This window comes from Gekko japonicus, unplaced genomic scaffold (assembly GCF_001447785.1).
Source record: "Gekko japonicus isolate JY-2015 unplaced genomic scaffold, Gekko_japonicus_V1.1 scaffold224, whole genome shotgun sequence".
NCBI classification, from domain to species: Eukaryota; Metazoa; Chordata; class Lepidosauria; order Squamata; family Gekkonidae; genus Gekko; species Gekko japonicus.
Window position 1 is genome coordinate 474,368 of NW_015170894.1, and position 25,427 is coordinate 499,794.

At 45.2% G+C, this 25,427-nt stretch overlaps 1 protein-coding gene across 1 annotated transcript in view; it reads right to left on the bottom strand.

Annotated features, from left to right (window-relative positions):
* Positions 1-4,097: 4,097 nt before the first annotated feature.
* The window catches only part of TSHZ2 (teashirt zinc finger homeobox 2), a 305,730-nt gene continuing 284,400 nt past the window's right edge, over positions 4,098-25,427 (bottom strand). The window contains exon 2 of the mRNA XM_015418488.1: positions 4,098-7,545. Within this exon, the coding sequence (XP_015273974.1) occupies positions 4,472-7,545 (3,074 nt within the window). The 3' untranslated portion in view covers positions 4,098-4,471. The remainder of the gene's footprint in view (positions 7,546-25,427) is intronic.

Below are 25,427 nucleotides of genomic sequence, written 5' to 3' on the forward strand. Positions count from 1 at the left end.
GCCGTGACTTCCTTGATTAAGTCCATCCATCTCAGGTTAGGTCTTCCTCTTTTCCTACTGCCTTCCATTTCCCCTAGCATTGTTGCCTTTCCCCCTACTGTATACCCTGTATATTATCTGCAGAACATCTGCCCAGTCCTCCTGAATCTATGTCCTTCAGCTGCAAGGGTCTATGCTGACTTTCAGGGTGCATGCAAAGTTATTAATTTAAAATCATGATTTGTCAGGTTTTGGCATTAAGCAGTTTTTTTTTAATTAATTATGCACCAGCCTATGTAGGATATTCATGAACATTAGATGCAAGTGCATTCTTGAGTTATTTATCTCTTCGTTTTTTGAACACAAACTAGTAACATTTGCGCACATTGTGGGGACAGTCCAGCAAACACTAACTTCGTGCTACCTCAGTTCATTTTGTGGGGACAGTCCAGCAAACACTAACTTCGTGCTACCTCAGTTCATTTTGTTATGTATTCTAGGCTGGTGAGGAGTAGGATAGACCAAGATTGGGCGGGAGAGAATCTCAAACCCCATCTCTCTCTCTTTCTCTGGTTTCAGGAGGAAGATTCTCCATTCATCATTAGTGATGCAATGCAAGTCTTCATGACAAGCGCTGGGGTCATATTGTCTTTGTTCCCCCCTGATGTCTCTCCTGGTCTGCCTCTTTATAGGATCTGAGAAACTGTCATCTTTGGGCTCATATCCCTCTGTCCTCTGTACTGGGGTGGAGCCACCGGCATTTCTTTTATCTCTGCTTTGTTGGAGGGGGTTTTTACCCTTCCAGAAGCAATGGGAGGGAGCACCATGACTTCTGGGCAGAATTGTGACGGAGGTACTACCATCCATATCTGCTGTCTTCTCTTTGCCCCTGACTACATTGGTTCCTTTCCTTTATTCTTGAAAGAGATGGGGAGGAAGGCAACTGCACCGCTGCTGGTAGCCACACATCACTTCAGGCCTGGCCGGGTTTGCGTCTGGTTGTGCCACAGAGCATGATTCCGGCTGTCCCCCTCCTTGCTGCACACTTCAAACCATTCACTGCACAAAATCTAGATGTTAGTAGTCAGACTACACAATGGAGACCAGGAATGATCAAAACAAGAAGGAGAAGAAGAAGAGATTGGATTTATACCCCGCCCTTCACTTGGAGTCTCAGAGCGGCTTACAAACTCCTTTCCCTTCCCCTCCCCACAACAGACACCCTGTGAGGGAGGTGGGGCTGAGAGAGCTCTGACACAAACTGCTCTTTTTCAAGGACAGCTGTGCCAGAGCTTGTGACTGACCCAAGGTCACATCAGCAGGTGCAAGTGGAGGAGTGGGGAATCAAACCCGGTTCTCCCAGATTCGAGTCCGCGCACTTAACCACTACACCAAAGCAAATGGAGGGGCACATTCTTCTGTGGAATTCATCATGCTAGGTCCGCCAACCTCCAGGATGTGGCTGAAGATCTCATGCTTTTACAACTGATCTCCGGGTGACAGAGATCAGCTCACCTAGACAAAAATGGCTGCTTTAGGACGTGGACTCCTTTAGCATGTGGACTGCTTTAGCACTGAAGCCCCTCCCCCCAAACCCCGCCCTCCTCAGGCTCCACCCCCAGATCTCCAGGTATTTCCCAACCCAGAGCTGGTGACCCTACATCATGCCGAATTCTGAGTAGTGGGAAATGCCCCGTAGCTAGGGAATTCTTTGGGAGGGGGCCTCAGGGGGCCCACCAGCTAATTAAATGGAAGTACAGTGCAGATGGTAAGTTGGAGCACTTTGGGGGCAGCCCAGGAGGGAGGGGGCCCAGATGAAACACTAGGGGGCTGGGCCCCGTAGGCCCCATGTTAGCTACGGGCCAGGTTCCAGAGCTTCACACCAAAGTTGGCACAGTGATATGGTGCTTCCAGTTATCTGGGGAAGGGATTGCACTTTGGTCAGTGTCTGGAGACTGGAGGATATAAACTGTTTAAATACAACATTTACCCAAAAGGAAGATGAACCTGAATATAAGATAACTGCCCTAAAGCTCTTATTGCTTGTACGTACTTCTAACTTGGGTAGGAAGGTAAGATGATTCCCTCTTTTTGATGGCACACCTGGGGGTGGGGGACCAGTCTTCCTTTTGGGCAAATCCAATAAAGGAGTGATGCACAGGATGCCGAGATTTGGCAAAATAAGCAAAAAGCAAGACTTCTATACTTTATATGTGACAAAGGAATTTATTACTTTTATATGTGACAAAGGAATTCCACAAATCATTCTGTGAGGCTGTATAATCACTAAATGACCAATGCTTTTGACATACAGATTTTCCCCTGTAGTTTGGTCTGTTTTACAGTTCAGTTACAGAGACTTCACATTTTGCAGATTAGGAATGTTCAAGCTGCAGCCAATAAAAATTCCCAGATGATGAAGTCATTTTTTTTTTTGGTCCTTGAATATGAATATAGGTGACAAAATATCGAATGGACAATTACCTTGCAGAGACTACACATCATTTATTTGTATACGTGGCCTCTGAGAGTTCCTTGACTCTCAATGAGCTCTTAGGTTGCCTTTGCAGGAGCCATAAGCTTGGCATAAATTTGGACACTGAAACCCACGTAAAGCCACTTTGGGTGTTTGAAAGAAGTGGCGAAAGAGGAAGTGTGGCTTGTACTTCCACTCCCAGCAATTCTGAGCTTCGTACAGAGGAGGGGAGAATATGTGCTTCCCCCTTTTGGACGGTACCTAGAGATGTAAGAAAATGTGATCCAAATATGTTCACAGGAGGATTTTTACCCTTTTATGCCTTGTAACTATCTTGGGTGGGGGTTTGGTATTTTTCACATGTGCATGTGTGTGTGCATGTGTGTGGATATTCAGAGAGGTGGCTGATTCAAGCCTGCCCCCGCCTCCCGCCTCTGGTATTTCAAGGAGGTCTGATGAGACCGGGCTTGCCTGGGCTATCCAGGTCAGGGTGCCCTGTAACTATCTTTTAGGAGTTTATTTTCCTTTTCAGCTGCCTGGAACATAGAAAACTGTTTAAACGCATTACAAGAAAAGAAATCCGCTCATGTTCCTTCTTCTCCTTGCTCCTTTGGAATGTCTAAAGTGGATTATTTTTCATGCTTGTACCATTTTCCAACCTGCTGATACCTGCCTGGTTCCGCAGGTATCTCTTTAAGTTGGGGCTCTTCCTTCCAACTTCCAACACCTAGCTATTTGAGTAATGTTCTTAGTACCCAGAACAAAACGTTGTCGGTCTTAAAGGTGCCACTGAACTCAAACTTTAAATAGGGCTTCGCTTCTTTGCAGTCTTTTAGGGACACATTGAGAGAGGGTTCCCTTTCAAAAGAGACCAGAACCACTCTTCCATGTCATATGAATGCAAAAAAAGCCATTTTACACTACCGGGATACATGTAAGCTAACGGGGAAGTTCGTATCTGTTGATTCTGACTTCTGACCCCTCCAAACGTCACATTGTTCCTCGGGATCCCTGTACCCCAGGAACAGTATTTCAGAAATCTCTTTGGACGGCAGCTGGAGGGGGAAGTCAGGAAGTCCTATCGGAGTGATGGGAATGCTTTTCATTAGAGGAGATTTATCATGGAATCTAAGACCCTTTGTCCACATAACCTACTATTGTTTACCTTGACGGGCATCTGTTGTCAGTTGGAATTCCACTCAGCCTTTCCCAGTTCTATTACCTGAAATTCTTCAGCTGGGGAATGCCCGGGAATACACCTGGGGGCTTGTACATGCAAAATATATACTCCTACTGTGTGACAGACCTTCCCCATACCATTTTCTCATAATAAGGTATGAGGCGAATGAATTGACAGTGTGGAGATGATGTTCTTCTCTAAAACATATCTGATGCACTTTCAGCAATGGACAATGAAGTCAGAAATGCTTTAAGGTCGAAAATTTAAAAGGAATAATAATAATAATAAAACAGAGAGATCCCAGGTCTGAAACTGTACACTGGAAATACACAAAACCCTTGTCCAACTTGGTACTGTGTCTCCTGTTTGTACGTGCAGACTAGGGATAACGGTGACACAGAGGCTTAAAATATCACAAGCCGATAACAGTTTCAATAGAAGCCATTAGAGTGAAGTGTCCGCCATGCTTTGCTTTTCAAATGCAAGGTTAATGGGTGGGTTAACTAGACAGGGACACGGAATTGACAGCCAGCAAGGTTGCCAGATCTTTTTGCAGCAAAGGTTCCTGCACCTTTAACAGGAGTCTGACCATCTGAAATGCACAAAAAATATATCATAGAAATGGTGCCACGGGAGAAAGCGTGCTTGTTAAATTTCTCCCCTCCGTAAAGCAGGCACAGACCAAGGTGCCTTTGCCCGAAAGGAAACTGGCAACTTTGATCCATGTTACAGGGTTGTTGTTTTTTTTAAAAAAAGGCAGAAGTGCTTTAGGAGGCCCCTGTTACAAGCATAAGATTGAAACCCATTGTGCAGTTAAGGCATGCATACCTTAGGAGTTATTCTTCATCCACTTCTGCTACAAACTGTGAATGGTGTTCTGGTGACTTGCTGTGTGTTTTGCTTAGATGAAGTTTTACTGCGTGTTTGCTCACAAATGTCCGAGAGCACAACTTACATTTGAACTTAGAGTCTGTGTCCTCTTCCCCAGCTATTGTCTCGGGAGATCTCTGAACTGAAACTCTGGAGATTTCTTGCTCTACCTTGGTTTGCTGCTCCACAGCCAACTTGTTCATGTCCTTCATTTGGAACCCTAGGTGGGATTCTAAATGGCTGATGTACGTTGATGGGGTTCTAAACTGAGATGCACAGTCACTGCAATAAAAGATGGGGTGCCCTTTATCCATGTTTTTCAAAAACTTGGTCCCTCCAGTTTTTCTGAGCTGGTACTTGACATTGGCCAACCAGTGGCTGATGGTCGTCATGGACAGTCCGGTAAATTTTGAGATTTGCATGCGTTCTTGAGGCCCCAAATCCGACAATAAATATTTACCTTCGGACGTCTGGAAGAGACTGGAAGCAAACTGGGCTTGCAAGATGAGGAGGTGCTGAGGATTCCAGTTGGACTGCCTTCCCTTTCTTTTGTGTAAAGTGGAGACGTCCGTCGAGACATCTTCGAAACGCCGGATGTCCATTTCCAGTTTCATCGGTGGGATCCTAGATGAGGAAGCAGGTTTTGGTGTCGTAGCTTTGGGGAGGACTTTGACCATGTCTGCGATGTCGGACAGTGCATGCTTCTGAGACGGGGAGGTGCAAGATTGTGCTTGAGCAGATGCTTCTTTCTTGCTTTTAGATTTGGTTAGGTCTATCGGCTGGTCGTTGTTGTCAAACAGGTAACGCCTGGAGGTCACACCTGCAGATTTGGGCGGTGTCGGGGTGGGAGATAAAACCGGCTTCTCCATCATGCTTAAATTAGGCTTATGGAACACAGAGACCGAACTCGAAGTGGGGCTGGAATTGGACTGAGGTCTCAAAGGCTCGTTTGCTTTACCCAAGTGGTTGTTCAGCACAGACTGCAGGGCGCTCAGTGGGTTTAAACAAGGCAAGTCGGGGGAGTGATTAGGGGCAGCACACCCGTTGCTGAGAGACAGTGTCGCTGGCTCCTTTGCCTTTTCTTTTTCTTTCTCCTCGTCTTCTGTTGCGGTGTCCTCCTCCTTCAAGGGACTTGGATCTGACCTTTTGGGTTCTATACATACTTCGTCTTGAGGGAGAGATTCTCCTTCATTCTGACTGTTTGGGGTCGCATCCACTTTGTTCCCCTCTTTGATGTAGTCCTTTTGCACTTCCTTTTTGGCATCTGCCTCCTTCTTCACTTGAGTGCATTGGGGCATGTTAGTTGAGACGGGAACCAGAGGCATCACTTTCCACTTGGGCGCAATAGGCCTCAGCTTATTTGTAACAGTTGGCCTGACTTGGAGAACTTGGGACCCCACTGGCAAGGAAGGCTTAGATCCCTCGGAGAGCTGATAAGCTGCGTGGATGCTAGGATATGCACTCCAACTAGGGGCTCCATTTTGAGCTTTGTTGATGGCCGTGGTGACTGTATTTTCTAAAGACTTCAAGATGTCTCCACCGCCTTTTGAAGCATCTTCTAAATCTTCCTCTCTAAGATACTGGTACTTCATGGTAGGATCCATGGGCTTCTGGAGGGTGTCTTCATAATCTTCGTTCTTTACTACTTTCTCATCTTTATTTGTTTCCTCAGGTTTACTTGGCTTGCTTTCTTTTTTCAGCTCTGAAGCAGGAGCTGCAGGCTCTGTAGCTGCATTACCGGAAGGTTTGGAAAGTGGGGGGTCACTAGCCGGTGCCTCAGAGAGCGATTGCATTTTCTCTACAGCTAGGGGATCCAAAACAAGTTGTTTTCCTTTCTTTGAGGCCGAGCTTGTGACTTTCAGGAAGTGACCCGTGACCATCATGTGTGTCGTCAGCTGCTGCAAGGTATCGTGTGAGCTCCCACACTCCATGCACTTCAGAATCTGTGATTTGCATGCTTCAAATTGCCATGTGTAACTGGCACCGTTCTGGTAACCATAGCGATTGTTAGATGACAACTGCAGGTTGGCATTCTTCTGAGAAGAAAAGGTATCTGCAAACGACCCGGTGGTAGAGTCTGGGGAGCAAGGCCTGTTGATGTCGAAGACACGTTTCTTCGCGGGAGTGACCATTTTGGAAGAAATGGTAGGGACTGGCTCCTTCAAAGGCACTTTTTGGTAGTGTTTTGTTTTGATCATATGAACGCTTAGATCTTGAAGGGAATCAAAGGAGTCACCACAGAACATGCATTTCAAAACTTTCTGGGCGTCTTCTTTATCCATGTCCTGGAAGGCCCTTTTGCGGGGCTTGGAGTAGCTCGTAGGCCTGTGCTTGTCTTTCTTATGGTTGTCATCTTGGTAATGACCGCTCTCGTTCATATGGACTGTGAGCTCCACCAAGGTATCATAGGCCGCACTGCACTGCCGGCACCTGAACCGACTGGCGCCTGTGAATACAGTCCCGCACATCTTGCTGCTCTGCCTGTACAGCTGCACAGAGCTAAAAAGGTTTGGTTTCGAGACAGGCCTGGTGGGTAAGCTCTGCTGCAGGCTTTTGGTCAAGGCATCCTGATGCCAATCAAACTCGCTTTTGCTCGCCCCGTTTCTGTGGTCACACCCCCTCTTCTCCGAATTGGACAGCTTGAGTCCTAACCCTAAGCCTGTCCAATAAGAGTCTGAAAGGATGTTGGCATAAACGGCGGTCATTTTATCCATGCAGCTATGTGCTTCGCTGGGAAGTTTGGGCTGGGCATTGGCTTTGGAGTCCTGTGTCTCCCTAGAGCAAAGGCTTTTGATGTCTGCCACCTGGTCGCTGGCATCACTTAACAGCGATTCATTTTCAACATCCTGGTTGGAGATATGACTGACTGGCGAATTCTGGTAGCTAAAGCTCCCTTTCGGATCAGGGCCCACGTCGTGTTCTTCGTCTGTGCCAGGGTCATTGCTGCCCTGAAGATGAGTGGTCGAATTGCTCTCATCATCGTCCTCTTCTTCCTCTTTTACGTCTTCATCGTCTTTCAGATCATCTTCTTGGACGTAACCTGAAAAAGGAATAGCAATATGTGAAATATCAACTTAGAGAAGAGCATTTTACACATTCGTTTCTCTAGATCTGGCATTTGCTTCCCCTACAGGATTTCACTTTAACCTTCTACTTTATAGACTGTTAGCACAAGACGAGAAAAAGCTGGTGAGGCTTGCCAGTTTTTTTGTTGGCAGATGATCATAATTCTTTGTAACTTCCAGAGATTCCGAGTTAATAATTTTCCTGTCGCAATAGGGAAGTGCTAACCATCCCTTAATAGAATAGTGATAAAATTAATCTGTGAGACCATTTTAAGTCCCATTAAAATGATGTGATCAAATGGATATTATCCAACTCCAGAAAATGACAACCGGCCAAGGAGTGAAAGCATCTTGCCCTAATTCTCTTGCTTCTGCAGACGATGCAGGTCCAGGAATATGACAATGTTTAATCGGCTAAGAAAATCGTTTCAGGATGCTCACAGATAGGATGAAATGCTGACGGCTTACTCATGAGGAATCCTACCCATGCACTAAGCGCACGTCCCATATGGAACATCCTGAGAGCACAAGGCTCCCATAATCTGAGGAACCACTAATCCTAATAAGAATACTTTGAAAATGTAAATTGACCAACAGGTGGACTATTTTCTCCAACACTGTACAGATTATTTTTAAAAAATAACAACAACCAACAACAACCCTGTACTACCAAAGCTATAAAAAATACAGGACATGTTTCTAATAGGGCACACAGAAATTTTTTTTTTGTAAAGAAGGCATAAAGATTGCAATCAATGCACAGAAATAAAAACTTAGAAATCCCCACTCCACACACAAGCACTTATCCTACAGACAACAGTCTTGATTACACAAATGGTCTTTGGAACATTAAACTGATATGGCATAAGAATGACTGAAAGATCTCATACAGAAGAGTACATTCACATGGAGAATCCTTTCAGACTTACATTGTAATCTGACGTGGTGCAATGACATCACCTGGAAGTGACATCATCATGTTGCCGACGTCGGGGTGGTGGCGTTCTAGTTTTTGGGCAAAACTCTGTGGTTTGTAGCTGATTTTACCATAGAGTTTTGCCCAAAAACTAGAGTGTCACTGCGCAATGTTGGTGTCATGATGACATCACTTCCGGGTGACATCATCACATCACCTTTTGGCCAGCTGGTGGCAGGATTTCCCCCTGCCAGCCAGCTGGCTGTTGGTGGGGAAGCGCCCCACAAGAGTGGGGTTTTCCCCTCCCTTGGCGGGGGTCTGTCAACCCTACAGTCTTAGCACTGAAGATCCACTTTAAATAATAAGTACATAGCATAGGAGGCATTTCTCATACGGTTGTTCTTGTGCCACTAAGGCTGTATATCAACTGTACACCCCTATGGTTATGGCAGAGTCCAAGGATGAGAAACACACCCATGATAGACATCCAGCCTGGACACCATTGTGGCTGTGGTTCAGAACTATGCAAACTGCTTTGATCGCACTGGCAGAGTTTTCAGCCAGTGATCTGGGAGCAACTAACAGGGAGAAGGGCATCCATTGGGGCAATAATTCTAGATGAGTAGCTGAGTTATTCTGTAGCAGCAGAATAAGCCAGGAGTCCAGTGGTTCGCTAAAGACTGACAGCATTTATTCCACCATAAGCTTTTGCGAGGCATAGCTTACTTCCTCGGATGCACTAGAGTATAACTCTACCATGGATGGATCGTGATTCCCCCTGTACTCTTGCTTTTCCACTGTAATCAGGTATCATTTAGAGCCACCCCTTGATTCTTTTTTTTTTTAAAAAAAATTGCCATCAAGTCATAGTGACTTTTCACCCCTAGTGGGGCTTGAAGGCAAGGCATGTTCAGAGGTGGCTTGCCATCACCTGCCTCTGCATCATGGACCTGGTATTCCTTGGAGGTCTCCCTTCCAAGTACTAGCCAGGGCCAGCCCTGCTTAGCTTCCAAGATCTGACAAGATTGGGCTTGCCTGGGCTATCCAGGTCAGGGCAACTTGATTTTTTAACTGTGTTGTGAGAAAAATAAAATAGTTGGTTCAGAAAATTTAAACCCCATTTATACAGTTAATTTTATAAAGAAATCATGGTGTTTCTTTTCTCCTCTATTTCTGTAACTTTCCAAGCAGCACAGTGAACAAGATCCCCAACATGATTTTGCTAGGCCTTTGTCTCAAGAGATATCTTTCCTCCATCATACACAAGAACCCACATTTGCATTACATTGTTCATAAACCTAAAGAATTTGGAAACATTTAAGAAATAAAAGATTGGTATGCACCTGCCATTAAGTCAAGGAAGCCAGAGTATTTGCAATAATAAAGGCTTGCCTGCATGCAGAAACCCACATCGCACCTCCAGCCAGCAAACAGTGCCTGGCTGTCTGACCTGAGTCAAGGGAACAAAGCACATCCTGAAATTGTAACATTCTTGTCTTTGTCATTTAGAGATTTGAATGCTATCTTGCATTGTTTTGCAAAGGAGCATCAGGGTGCCACATTGCCTCTGGAATGTGTGAACATATCCTAGGCTCTGATGGCCCACATTAACATGGCAATTAGATTAATTGCTGTAGTTTATAATTTCTGTGGCTCTATTGAAATGTATGGGACCAATATGGTATTTAAAAAAAAGGCCAGAAGCTTCATTTCTGGACTGACTCTCAGAGATCCAGAGAAGGCTTTGCCTTTCGTGATCTCTCTGGGCCAGTCCAGAAGCTTCTGCTGCATGGGGAAATCTTTGTTCTATATATATAACTACTGACTGTCTTTTTTTCTTTTGAAGTACGTATTCTGTTTTGTATTTCTTGCATGTCTTTAGCTAATAAACTATTTTATTGTTTAAATAACCTTGTATTGCATTCCAGCTAACTTTCTTTTAACATTCTACCCGCCTTGGTAAGGGGCACTCACCAGACCATTATGAACCTAGAGGTGCAGGTAACACTTTATACAGGGTCAGTTTTGGACTGTCAAGTGCTACAGGTGCATTCTTACGACAAACTGGAGAATCCCAAGGACTGAACCTGGAACCTATGCCAAGCAAACCATTAAGATTTGTATTCCACTTGTTTTCAATCCCGCATGGATCTCAGCCCCATTTGTAAGCCAATTCTTGTCTCATTCTAATTTCTTCTGTTATGTATATCAGGACGATATCTTTGAGTTGGGGATGTTTGCACCTCTTCAGCTCCTGTGGTTTGGAGGAGAAGCCAATGTGGGTGGAGTTTTCCTGTTGGTTGTGTTCTGAGACAATAAACTAGTCGTGCTTAAGGCCTGTTGAGCCTCATTCTTACCACTACCAGACAATGTGTGTCGGTTGTTATATTCTTTGTTCTCTTCAACAGCCTGACGGATAGAAGGCAGCCCTCTATAGCCCCCTCCCCCGCCACACAGATGAAATTATCTGCTTAATTAGGCTTTGACATGTTTACTATAACCTTTACAGAAGAGGAACTCATGCTGAGAAGTCCTTTTGTTTTTGGAACTGCCTGTTTGTCGGCACTATATACATAGACAATCTCGAGAAAGTGGGGAGGTGGCAGATTGGGAAGCATCATCCCAAATGCACCCAAGAGCTGGTGAAATCCTCCGGAATAATGTTTTTGTTTTTTTTAAAAAATGTCATCGTTTAATATTATATATTTTAAACCGCTCACTTTCACTAAATAATTTCATTTGCTCCGAGCATTTTAGGTAAAGACAGCCAAGCTCTTGAAATTCAGACAGACAGTTGTGGTGTTTCATGAATGTGTATGGTGCTGGTGATTTCCTTAAGAAGGTTTCTGTCGTATGTAAATCTTCCTATAAATTGAAATGCAGAAGATTAATTCATTGAAATGCTTGATTAGCAGAAGAGATTCTGATACGGTGACATACTTTTTTTTTTTAATCTACATATGTCATGCACATGGTGACAACAACATTTAAGTCATAAATTAGGGGCATTCGGTGCAATCAGTTTATTGCACAGAAAATGTCTCGAACAAGCAAGGACAATCCAGATGCAGAAATAAGCCAGTATGGTATATTGGTTAGAGGACAAGGATCTGGGAGACCCATGTTGAAATCCCCACTCTGCCATATAAGCAAGCCGGGTGACCTTGGGCCAGTTGCTGTCTCTCAGGCTAAGCCATCTCATAGAGCTGCTGTTGTGAGGGTAAAATGGAGGAAGGGAGAAAAAGGGGATATAAATATTGAAATAATAACTCTTCCACTTATGGGTCACACTTAAGGATTACTCTATAAGAAAAGGCACAGTGTGCCATGTGTGAATACACCCTGTAATGCTCCCAAGGGATAGTCAAGACTGTTACTTTTCTGTTGTTGCCCTGGGATTCGATCAAAATAGTTTTCCATAGTATTTAGAGGCATGGATCAACAGGAGCCTAGTCAACACAATGTGAATGTCCTCGTTCTTCCTTCAGGAATTTGTGAGGCTACTTTAAATCGAATCATGAGCCTTAGTCCATCGGTTCGATGTGTTCCGATTGGCAGTAGGCCTTCCAGAGTCTCACAAACAAAACAAAACACAAACCCTTTACCAACCTTGGTATCTGGTATCTTTTATACGCAGAGATGGTAGAGACTGAACTTGAGAACGTAGGTGTACAAAGCACATATTCTACCACCAAGGCCATATCACATACCTGGTGGCTGCTGGAATGGACAGGGAAATGATCATGTTATGGAAGGCAGTGGATTAGATGGTAAGGGGGAGAGGTGCAGGAAGGCCACTTTCAAGTGATGTCCCACTGCTATAACAAATGCTTTGGCCCCTTATCATGATCATCATATTCAGATGCAGGCGTATCATTTCCCCAGCCATTTTCAACATGGCTCAGCACATAGGAATCACTGCAGTGTATGAGGATTCTGGGACTGGAGGGGCAAACTCATTTCTCCTTTGCTGAGCTCAGTCTACCTGTCATCCTTCAAGGCTGAGTCTTTAAAAAAAAATCTACATGCGCTATTCCACTCGGACGCAGATGGACTGGGTGCAAAGCAGAACTCAACGCATTATGGGTAAGCATCAGTTAGATTTTTTATCTAACTGATCGGACTCCAACCCAGAAGATCTACACCGGGCGTTACAAGCCATGGCTGGGTGGCTCAGGCTGAGCAGGCTGAAGTCAAACCCGGCGAAGACGGAGGTCCTGTGCTTGAGTCGGACCGGATCGGGGTTGGGGCTCCCGCTCCCGACCTTCGACGGGGCACCTTTGGTGCCAGCTTCGGAGGTTAGGAGTTTGGGAGTGCTCCTGGACTCTACTTTAACGATGGAGGCCCAGGTGGTGGCCACTGCCAGATCGGCCTTTTATCATCTCCGGCTGATATGGCAGTTGGTTCCTTTCCTCGACCGCAATGACCTAGCCACAGTGATCCATGCAACGGTCACCTCGAGGCTAGACTACTGTAACGCTCTCTACATGGGGCTGCCTCTGTCACAAATCCGGAAGCTACAGCTAGTGCAGAATGCTGCAGCCAGGTTGTTGTTGGGCGTCCCTAGCTGGGAGCACACCCGACCTGTACTGAAAGCGCTGCACTGGCTGCCTGTAGCATACCGGATTCGCTTCAAAGTGCTGGTGCTTACCTTTAAAGCCCTACATGGCCAGGGTCCGACATACCTGAGGGACCGCATTTCCCCACATATGCACTTCGGTCGGGGTCACAGCACCGGCTGGTGACCCCGGGCCCCAAGGAGGCCAGGCTTCTGTGTGAGCCGCCTTGAGCCCGTTCGCGGGGAGGGCAGGGTATAAATGCAATAAAATAAATAAATAATACAAAGTGGTGATCCAGGATCCCTATACTATTTTGTGAAGGTTCATACACACATGCACACATTTTTCTGAAAGCAATACATCTCTGTCCTATATGTCTGCAGCACAGCAGTGTTGTTTTTTAAGGATAAACCTCCAGTACTGCTAATTGCCTTGTCTGTCCATGGCTCCAACCTCTGGATTTAAGTATCCACAGATTTGGCCATGTTCAGAATTTAGATCTATTGATGCCTTGCTTTTCTCCTCCATGGGGACCTAAAGTGACCTAAAATTCAGTTCTCCCTTCCTCCATTTTATTCTTGTAATTGACCTACGAGGGAAGTTAGGCAGAGAGAAAGTGATCAGTCCAAGGTCAACCAGTAAGCTGCCCTGGCAGAGAGGGAGGATCTGAAACTGGGACTTTCTGGATCCTAATTTGGCATCCTAACCACTATACCACATGGGCTGTCAGGTCAGAGCCACTTGACTTGGCAGAACAGGTCACTGGACGAGGCTATTCATCAGCTTAAAACAGTCCTTCACTTGAAATGGATTGCAGGCTGAGTGTATATTCTTTCATTTTGGAATTTTAATGAGTAAGACCACCTTCTTCCCTTCATCTTTATTTTAAATGCACCTTTTTTTCCTGTTAGCAATTCCACCACTGAATGCTATTTTCAGGGAGTTATACTCTCTTTTTCCACATATAGCAAAGATTTCTTAAAATACAGTCCTCTTTCCAAGTCTGGAAAATTTAGTTTGGGACCAAAAAAAGGACAGTGAAGCACTGTTCAGAATAAGAGCCCTAATCCATGGAAAACCACCAACATCCTTGTTTCATTCATGTAGCCCAATTTCCCTTAAAATAACCACTGCCTTGAAAGCAATCTCACAATGCTTAGAAGTGATATTGGCTCTTTTGTTTCCTGGAAGGAACTCTAAACTTCTTTTGTTGTGCTCTTTTTTTCTCTCTCTCTCTCTTTCTTTTTTTTTTTTGGCAAAAGACTTTCTTTCTTTAAAATATTTCATGCAGATAATGGATAATGACCACTTCTTCTTGCTTTCTCTTGAAAACGTCTAACTGCATTAGCTGTCCCAAGGCAACTCCTAACCTGGCTCATCGTTTTAGTTCCTGGTTGCAGATTCATCTCATTTTTTTTGTCCTCTCACTCCCCACTCCCCCCCCCCCCCTTTTGTAATGGATAATGACCACTTCTTCTTGCTTTCTCTTGAAAACGTCTAACTGCATTAGCTGTCCCAAGGCAACTCCTAACCTGGCTCATTGTTTTAGTTCCTGGTTGCAGATTCATCTCATTTTTTTTTGTCCTCTCACTCCCCACTCCCCCCCCCATTTTTGAAGAGCTGCAGAAAAAGATAAATTAGTCCTGGCAGAAAAAAACCCCATGTTAACTCTAGAGTCCTAGTGGCAAACACCCATTGAATATAATAGGGTTAAACCACCGAAGTGTGCATTGTATGCACTACCATTGTAGATTTCTCATGCAGCAATCGTCCCTACCAGACTAAAGGAAGGACACCACAGCATGGAGTGTCTCCTCGTGATCCTCAGTGGAAACAAAAAGCTTATTTATCATTTTGTAGTGGAATACCGGGACATATTATATAAAAATGTATGTTCATCAAATTTATGTCACTGCTACCCACCTGAATGCCTCTTTCCATGTTAACTTTGAGAGCCAGTTTGGTGTAGTGGTTAGGAGCGCGGACTCTAATCTGGGAGAACTGGGTTTGATTCCCCACAGCTCCACATGCAGCTGCTCGAGTGACCTTGGGTCACCCACAAGTTCTCTCAGAGCTGTTCTCTTGAGAGCAGTTCTCTCAGAGTTCTCTCAGCCCCACCTACCTCACAGGGTATCACAGGGGAAAGGATATTGTAAACTGCTCTGCTTCGGGTAGTGAAGGGCAGGGTATAAATCCAATCTCCTCCTCCTCCTCTTTTACACCATTCAGCGGTGGCAGATGAATTCATTTCTTAACCCGTTGCTTCTATACTGACTCCAATATTAAATTAAAGTTATGCATGAACTAAAGCAATGTTCATGAAAAAAGTGTGCATTTCCCTCTTTTCTCTCTTCTCCCCCTTCTTCTTTCAATAGAAAGGTCCACAGTGCAGAAACCAGTGCTTATTTTCCTTCGGCACCATGCACAATCATTGATCTATAGATAACACCCTCCTCACCATTGCTATTGTCCTAACACATTGCATACTTTGCACATCCTAATCCATGCTGGTGTCCCAGTGACACCAGTAGTTTTGCTCAAGTCATGCGATTCTGTGGCAATCCCGAGCATGCAATGTCTCTGAATGGCAGGAGCTGCTCTGCTCTCCTTCCCACAACGGTTTCCCTTTCGCAGCATCCTCCAGCGGGCTGCATGGTGCGGAGGAAAACTTTTCAGATCCCACTTGTGCCAAAGAGAGTCGGCTTGTTCGCCACAAGGGGGAGCCTCCAGGCAGAAGCTGGGAGCCACAAACTCTGCAGCTGCCCTGAATGATTATGTCCACAGCAAACATGATGGCTGGCAGCCGGCCCGTCTGCCTGCGTCGATGCATCAACAATAGGCGTGATCAATAAGGTTTCGTGGGCTCCCACCGGCAAACGGAATGTGGGCAAATCGTCCCCTTTCCAAAGGAACCTTGATATCTTCAACTCCACAGATCGAGTAAATATGATAGCCCAAAGTCTATGTGACTACATTTTCTGCCACCAGAACTTTGGGAGCAGGGTGGGTCTCTGCAGTATCGCTTTGCAGAATATAAGAAGAGACTGCTGGGTCAGACCAGTGGTCCATCTAGCTCAGCATCCTCTTTCACCTAGCAGCCAACCGGTTGCCCTGGAAGGCAAACAGGGCATAGAGGCCAAGGCCCTCCCCTGCTACTCTCTTTTCTAAGGTACCCACCGTCTTTCCGCGCTGTTCCTCCTCTTTCTGCCTCTCCTTTCTGCCATACATGCTATTGCCTTTTGTATTCAGAAGAAGAATAAGATTTTTTGGGGGGTGGGGTGGGGTGTCTTTATGGTCATTTTCCTTTCAGGTGAAATATGGCCTGCATTGGCTTGTCAGACATGTTACATCTGCCACGTGATCGCCATGAGGACTTACAGCAGTACACCAGCTACATGTTCCTTGACAGAAAATTCAGAAACATCTCGGGTGACCACCCCAGAGTGGTGGCGGGGGCAGGTGTCATTTGAACTGTGCGGGTGCCATTAAGGAATATATTTGGAGGAGCAAAAGTGAAATCCAGAGGCCAGGACTATCTCTTGCACATGGGAGCCTGACATTGTGGCCAGCAGATGTAACTGAACAAGCACTGTGCCTTCTGTGCTTCCCTTCAATGGGAAAAACTACACATTATACGGGCGGGAACATGCCTACCATTAGACTTACTGGCAAAATGGCTGGCAGGTAGGGTTCCCAGACCTCCCACTATAGTGAGAGGTCTCCCCCCCCACCGGCAAACTTCGTTGCCCTCTGCTGCTTGGAGTGGCAGGGGGGATTTTTAAAAAACAACAACAGCAGTCATCAACTTTTCCGTATCACTTCCAGGTACAATTTGTGTGGATTATCACTAGCCACCTGCCTAAAAATGTATATAGCACACTTAAGTGGGCAGTTGTGGTTCCTGTGTCTTTAAATAGTGGCGTAGAAGAAAGAACTGCATCCCATGTAGCTCAATCCGCCCTGACAAAGGGAAGCACCTTGTAAATCTCTTTGGTATTAAGGATCCTTATCAAGGACACAGGAGCTAGGTAACACTTTCTTTTTTGCGAGCTGCTTTGAGAAATGTTTAAAGCTAGAAAAAGTGATGAAAATGTATAGCAAAAATAAATGGGCTTGTTCCAGGTAGGGTTGACAATTCCTGGTTGGGAAATACCTGGAGATTTTGGGGGTGGAGCCTGGGGAGGGTGGGGTTGGGGGAGGGTAGGGTACATGTGTGTATATACACGTATGTGTATATCCATATCTCTCCTTATATATAATTCTGTTTTGGTCATGGACTCTCCCGAACATTCCACATGCTCCCAAATCAGTTTGCTCCCTGACCTGTCACTCAGAAGCTGTCCCTATCCACTGGCTGCATTGCCTGAGTCTCGCCTCCAATATTCTAAACAGTTTGCTGTTCCTCTCCCCCCAATAGCCAGTCAGAACACAGAGGTCATTTGCATATGTGACATGATTGGCCTTTGCCTCTAACATTCTAAACAGTTTGTTGTTGTGAGTCATTGAATGTGTCCTGAGGTAAAATACATATCCCAATCTTCCCTTAAACTGTCACTGGAGTTGCCAATCTCCCTGTGGGGCCTGAAGATCTCCCAGAAATCACCATGTTCCCCAGCCACAGCACATCATTTCCCCTACAGAAAATTTCCCAGCTATTACAATGGCTGCTTTGGGCAGTGGACTCTATGGCATTATACCCTGCTGAAGTCCCTCCATACCCCAAACCCTACCCTCCCTAGGTTCTACCCCTCAAATCTACAGGTCTGGCCCTCCCCTTAGTATTGCCAGCCTCCAGGCAGCACCTGGAGATCTCCAAGATCAGTTCTCCTGAAGAAAATGGCTGCTTTGGGCAATGGACTCTATGGAATTATACCCTGCTGAGGTCCCTCTGCACTCCAAACCCTGCACTCCCCAGGCTCTACCCCTCAGATCTACAGGTATTTCCCAGCCCAGAGTTGGCAACCCTGTAACTGGCTATGGAACTGCTTTCCAGACCCTTGGAACCCAGAAGACATGGCATAGGAGGAGGTGCTTTTCTACCTTAGAAGAAGAAGAGATTTGATTTATACCCTGCCCTTCACTACCCAAAGGAGTCTCAGAGTGGCTTACAAACTCCTTTCCCTTCCCCTCCCCACAACAGACACACTGTGAGGTAGGTGGGGCTGAGAGAGCTCTGACAGAAACTGCTCTTTTTCACAAACAGCTGTGCCAGAATTATGCCTTGCCCAAGGTCATCCAGCCAGGTGCAAGTGGAGGAGTGGGGGATCAAACCCAGTTCTCCCAGATTAGAGTCTGCACACTTAACCACTACACCAAACTGGCTCTTAGCTGCCACTGCATAACCCCAAATCAACAAAAGTCAGGGGTGGAGGGAACCATACCTGTTACCATGAGGCTGTCCTCCCATTCTACCCACTTGGGGCAGCAAAATGACTCGAGACAGCCCTGCCTTATAGCTAAGCAGAAGGAAATAAACATGGCTTGCCTCCCTCTATTTTCCCCTTCCCTCTGCCGCCCCACCAGCCACAGTCGGGACACTCACCTGGAGTTTCCTTCTAGAGCTCATTGTATTTCTTCCCACAATGGGCCTTACTCCTAGTGTGTATATATGTGTGTAGGTGTATGCATGTGTGTGTATATATGTGTGTGTATGTGTGTATGTATGCATGGGTGTATGTGTGTATATGCATGTGTGTGTGTATGTGTGCATATATGTGTATATGTATGTATGTGTGTGTGTATGCATGGGTGTATGTGTGTATATGCATGTGTGTGTATATATATACAAATAAAAATGGACACATGTATGTAAATATAGGGGGATGTGTGTAATGGTAATTCCTGCCATTATATTGCCAGTAGTCTGGTTTATTTGATATGAACTTGGTGTGTGCGTCCGTGTGTGTTTAAAGTACCACATGGTATGGCTTTGAAACTTCAGTTTGTTAAAAAAAAATGTAACAGCCTTACAGCCTTTGAAGTCGTGGCTGATATAGCTCTGAACAGATCCATTCAAGTTCAACTAACATCAGACAACTGTTTAGTGTATCAGAGGAAGCCACAAAAGCAAGGATTTCATCAATATTTCACAACAGCCTCGGGGAAACTGTAGATTGCAATGCTGTAGGGCAGCTAATGGAATTACACACAAGGGTTTTGTACATTTAAAATAAGCAGCTACTAAAAAAAAATACCTTTCAGTTTGATAGAAACTGTGTAAAAAAAACCCCAACAGATGGGGAAACAAATAGCTACCCACGTTTATTCGTGTCAGGATGATAGGTCATTTAATAACAGGTATTTCTTTTTCTCCCCCCCCCCCCCCACTGCTTAGGCAATAATAAAGATTAACATTTATGAAAAGTAGCATAAAAAACAGTAGAGCCAAATGAATAATTAAAGATGCTTCTGAAGAATTTGTTTGTGTTGGATGGCCGGGAAGCTGTCTTACAAGCGATGGAATGCCTTTCTCCATTAAACAATAAGAAGGCCGAGAAGGATGACTATGAACACTTAAATATTTTGGTTGTACATGGAGAAAACTTTTGAAGGGATGTCACAGAATATGCGCTTTCTCGTGGACATCTGGAATGGCAGAGCAAAGCTTCATGTCACATTCACCTGGCTTGAGAAATATCTACAAATGGAAAAAAAAAAACCCTCCCAAACCTGGATTCTTTGCAAAGGAATCTGTGTCCAATAACACAGTGTAAGATCAGCATTTTCTCCATGAGACTCTTTATCAGAGTCAAGAATTCTGCATACGACATGACATTTCCTATTCTAAAATTAGATCTCTACCCAACACTGCATTATTCACCTTAGAAAAACAAGCGGTGCTGACCTTCGGTGCAATTACATTAAAATGCTTACATATGGTTTGTGTCGGATTACTTCTTTTAGAATGCGCTGCTTTTGTAATGCTTTTAACTTTATTATTGTCATTTGTAACCATTTAAACAATAACAATTGTAATATATAAATATATATATATCCAGAAACCAGTTTGGTAATCTTTGGAAAACAACCATCTTTTAGGATTGACTTTCTCCCACCACCCTCCCGGAGTAAGTTTGTAAGGAATCCTGAATGCTTTATATGCACTGTAAATATTAGTCAGGGGTCGTTTCGTAGAAAAAGAGCTAGGGGAACTCATTAGCATAACTCATTAGCATATGCCACACCCCCTGACATCACCGGAAGTGTGTCATAAGGCCACACACCCCGCCCCCAATGGTCCCGGCCGCCACCGCCGGCCTTGAAGCTCCACTGCCGAGCCCCATGAGGGGCCCGGCGGTGGACCTGCAAGGCCGGCGGGAGTGCAAGGAAGCCCCGCGAAGGCCCTCCCTGGCCCCAGGCAGGCAGGGGTGGGGAGAGGCAGGGAGGAAGCAACTTACCCTCCCTCTTCTCCTGCCTCCTCCTGGCTGAATGAGGGCCGGAAGCGGGGCGGCTGGAAGCAGGGGGCGGGGCTTCGTCATGTGCCCTGCCCCTATACCTCACCCGGGGGAACTGCGATCCCCCGCGATCCCCCCTGAAATGACCTCTGTTAGTAGTATAATCACTATTATATACATTCTTTGGGGCCTCTTTAGATACTTAGTAATGATGAAAGAGATCAAATTCTGGAATGGTCAATATAAGTTCTTCACAAATGGTTGGATCCTGGTTTTGCAACTTGCCTTGAATACCAGCAAGTCAGGCACAGGATCGGTGTTCAACTTTGACTCTCCCCGCTGTTCTTGGAGATGGACGTATGAGGCTCACAAATATTTAAAAGCAGCAATGGTGCTTTCCAACAACCCCTGCCCTTCTTAAGATATTAATGCTCCGATCCTACGGACAAGTTGCTGCACTCTGAATGCATTGATGTCAATGGATGAAAACTGAATTGCACTACATGATTTCAACGTAAGATCATTTTCACTTTAAGGCATGGCTCCACTCTGATTCAGCAATATATTTATTTATTTAGCCATGCACTCATCACTGTTTTCTATGGTGGCTACCTTTCTATCAGTCAGAGTACAGAGTACATAAAGCAATTGGCCATCTATGTGTGACTGACCGTATATGTATGTGATTGGCACATACTTCTCTCCTCCACCTCTGCATGGAGGCAACAGAGGTGATGAAAAATGGCATACTGAAGAGGCTGGTACCACCGAGAACCCTTGTTCCAAGCACTCTTCCTCAGCCATGGGAGTCAATGCAACGACTACTTCGATGAGCGGCTTGAAAGATATTTGTTTGTAGGACTGGAGTGTGACTTTTTAGTTCCTTTCTTATGGCTGCCCTGACCTGGATGGCTGCTCTTGTCAGATCCTGGAAGCTAAGCAGGGTCAGCTCTGGTTAGTATTTGAATGGGAGACCACCAAGGAAGCCCAGGGTTGCTACGCAGAGGCAAGCAATGGCAAACCACGTCTGTTTGTCCCATGCCTTGAACACCCTACGGGGTTGCCATATTTTGGCTGCGACTTGGTGGCACTTTCCACCACCAAGCCTACATCCACACATCAGTAGCTACAGTGCTACTGTGCTATAGAAATCTTTTGCAACTGGATTGGCTTGCCCACCCAACTGCAAACTGACTGCTATAGCACAACGATGGTGCAATAGCCACTATATTGATGAATCTCTCCCCCCACCCCACCATGCAGTTTCTTTAATTTCATTCCGTTTTTACTGCTTCTCTCTTTCTTCTTTTCCTTTCCTTTGGGAACACACCAAAGAAACAGCCGTCCAAATGAACCCACTTTCATTTCCTACTCAACATTATAGCCTGCAGAGGCTGACCATTAGGTTTTCGCTGTTATAAGCACTGGCCTATCAAACCATGAAGCCAGCATGAAGGTCATTACGCCGGCCAGGGTCTTTCTTCAGCTAACTTCTCAGATCTGTAAGCAATAAGCAGTTGTGGAGATTGATATGATACTTTGTGAGTAATTTGGATGAACTATAACACCAGCTCGGTAAAGTATTACAATTTTAAATGTGTCCAGAAAATAATTGAAATTCTGGTTTAAGCTCCCCTCCTTAATGCACAGTGCTAGGCATATTTAACAGCTGACTAGTTTAGCGTGAGCATTGCTTTACAAATGAGGTCATATTGTTTTTAAGAAACAATATCACTATCAAGCTCTGTTTAAGGAGGAAAAGACTTTTGAATTGTTTTTGTCTCTTCCCATCCATGTTGACCACAGTGACTGAGGTTCTCAGGATTGTTTCAAGAGAAACAGAGGAGATGCTGGCATTTAGGAGAGACCCTGTAATGGGCAACTGGCGGGGATATTCTCTCTTATTATTAGTCTGTCAGAAAGGTCTTTTTTTCTACTTCACTTCATCTTGGCAACACTGGGCATAGATGGGAAAGGTCAAAAATATTTCCCTCCAACATATAGTTTCGACATGTACAGTGTCATTCCTTGAGTCACAAAAAAATTGAGCTGATAGTATGGAAAGAATAGAGCCCAACCCAACTGTAGGCCCAGACATTTAAACTGAAATGAAGACTTGCTTCTTCCTAAAGAGTGATTAACACATGGGATTCACTGCCACAGGAAGTGGTGGCGGCTACAAGAAGGAATTGAATAAGCCTATGGAGCAGAGGTCCACCAGTGGCTATTAGTCACAAGGTATAGATAGGAACTCTCAGTCTGGGGCAAGTGATGCTCTGTATTTTTGGTGCTTGGGGGGGGCAACAGTGGGAGGGCTTCTAGTGTCCTGGCCCCACTGCTGGACCTCCTGATGGCACCTGGTATTTTTGGCCACTGTTTGACAGAGTGTTGGACTGGATGGGCCATTGGCCTGATCCAACATTGGCTTCTCTTATGTTCTTATGTTCCCCCTTCAGTGATTAACAGGGGTCATTTTGTAGAAAAAGAGGTGCAGGAGCTCATTAGCATAACTTATTTGCATATGCCACACCCACTGACATCACCGGAAGTATGTCAAAAGGCAACAGCCACCGCTCAGGCTCCACTGGACTGTTTTGGATTGCTAGCTATTGGGGGGGGGGAACGTGCAGATCTGTCCTCGCAGGGGAGGGAGAGCTTGTACCTGAATAAACCTTGGTCCTAAAGGTGCCACTGGACTGTTTTAGACCGGGGGGCCGGGGGGAGCTCTGCAACTTACACGGCTGCTTCTTGCTCTGACTGAGGGCTGCTGGGAGCAGGGGGCAGGGCTTGTTGCAAGTGCCCGCCCCCTGGGCTCTTTACTGCCGGAGCTCCGCTCCTGTGCGCTCCTGCAGGAAATGACCCCTGGTGATTAATTTCCTAATGATGCAAGGTACAGTCCAACCTGGAAGCTAAGAGTAGTATTTCTAGATACATAAAGATCTAGTTTGGGTTACTGTTTTCTAATAGTGTGGGAATAGGTTTACCAGCCGCCAGGTGGCCCCTGGAGATCTCCTGCTATTACAATTAATCTCCTGATGACCAAGATCAGTTCCCCTGGAGAAAATGGCTGCTTTGGAGGCTGGCAACCCTACAATAAACATTTTTTAAAAAATATACCTGGAGCAGAAAACCAGCCAGAGAAGCAGTGAAGCCTTTGGATGACAAAGGAATAAAGGGATTGCTAAAGGAAGATAAGGAGATGACAGAGAAAATCAATGACTTTTTTGCTTTTGTGTTCACTGTGGAAAGTGTGGGGCATGTACCCATTCCACAGCCCCTATTTTCAGGAAGGGAGTCTGAAGAACTGAGCCAAATTGTGGTGACCAGAGATGAAGTTCTAGACCTATTGGGGAAATTAAAAACTGATAAGTCTCCAGATTCTGATGGCATATACCCAGGGCTTTTTTTTGGGGGAGTGCAATCAGGATCTGGAGACTTATCGGTGCCCTGTTGTTGGCACTCCAGAGAAACTGTTTGGCCACTGTGTGAGACAGGATGCTGGACCATTGGTCTGATCCAGCAGGGCTCTTCTTATGTTCTTAATTTCCCAACCCAGTGTTGGCAATTCTAGTTAAAATGGTGTAACTCTACTTAGGATTACATGGTTAAGGTATCCTAAGCTTTCACATTGTTAAGGTATCCTAAGCTTTGGTCTACGTCTTCAGGTCCGATTGCTCGGGAAATTCTCCAGGGAGAGATCACTTGAAACGATGCTGTACCCTGTCCTGCTTCAAACCATCACCTCAAGTTTTATCAGACAGAATTTGGCATGAGCCTATCAACTGTGAGAGTGCAGAGGAACAAGACTCAGGGGCTTTTCTTGTAGCTCAACAGCGGGGAAGAAATAATAAATATGATCTCTGGGAGCCAGGAAGAAAATCAATAATCACAAAGGTCATTTAATGGAGCAATCCACAGCCTGTTAAAACCAATGGTAGATTGCCCACTGACAATTAAATAGGACAGCATCCTTTGAATTTCCACCTTGGGTTTCTTTTCCTGATGGAACTCCTCTGCTTTTCATTGCAATGTGATAGGCAGGACTTCAACAGGTGATATGTTTCCTCACAACTATATACTTATCCCATCTGTTGAATGTCTTATTTAGTACTGTTTAACCCCATCACACAACTCTGAATGGGGCAGAAGCCCTACCATAACACAGGCATGTGTGCAAAGCGCCGTCAAGTCACTTCTGACTTTATGGTGATCCTATGAATTGATGACCTCCAAACATCCTATCCTTAACAGTCTTGCTCAGGTCTTCAAACTAAAAGCCATGGCTTACTTTATTGAGTCAATCCATCTCATGTTGCATCCTCCTCTTTTTCTGCTGCCTTCAATTTTTCCCCTAGCATTATTGTCTTTCTCAGTGAGTCTTGTCTTCCCATAATGTGACTGAAGTACGATAGCCTCAGTTTAGTCATTTTAGCCTCTAGGGTTGATTCTGGCTTGATTTGATCTAGGACACACTTATTTGTCTTTCTGGCAGTCCACGATATCCGTAAAACTCTCTTCCAACACCACTTTTCAAACGAATCAACTGTCTTCCTGTCTGGTTTCTTCATAGGTGACAAGTCTAAATATTCTTGTGCAATTTCAGGCCTATACATGCTTCTGTGCGTGCTTCATTCCCTATTCCAACAAGCCCAAAGAAGCACTGAACCTATATCCCAACTATACTTTAGACAGGAGGGGGGCAGGTTAAGGAACTTGGATGCTGCTCCTTGTCAAAAATGCTCCTATGCAAAGAAATCTACTGTTCTATGCAGAAGAGTTCCTAGATTAGCCTTCTCACTGCAGGGCTGGCTTTCTATACGCAGGGATGCTCATCATAGAACATTCAATGAGACGAACTTCCCAGCGCACTCTAAAACAGCACAGTCTAGAGAGTCACAGGTTTGTACTGCATGAGCTACTGTTTTTGAGAACTAGGGCTGCGGTCACACGGAGCATTAGCCACGCTACTGAGACGGAAGATAGGCAGA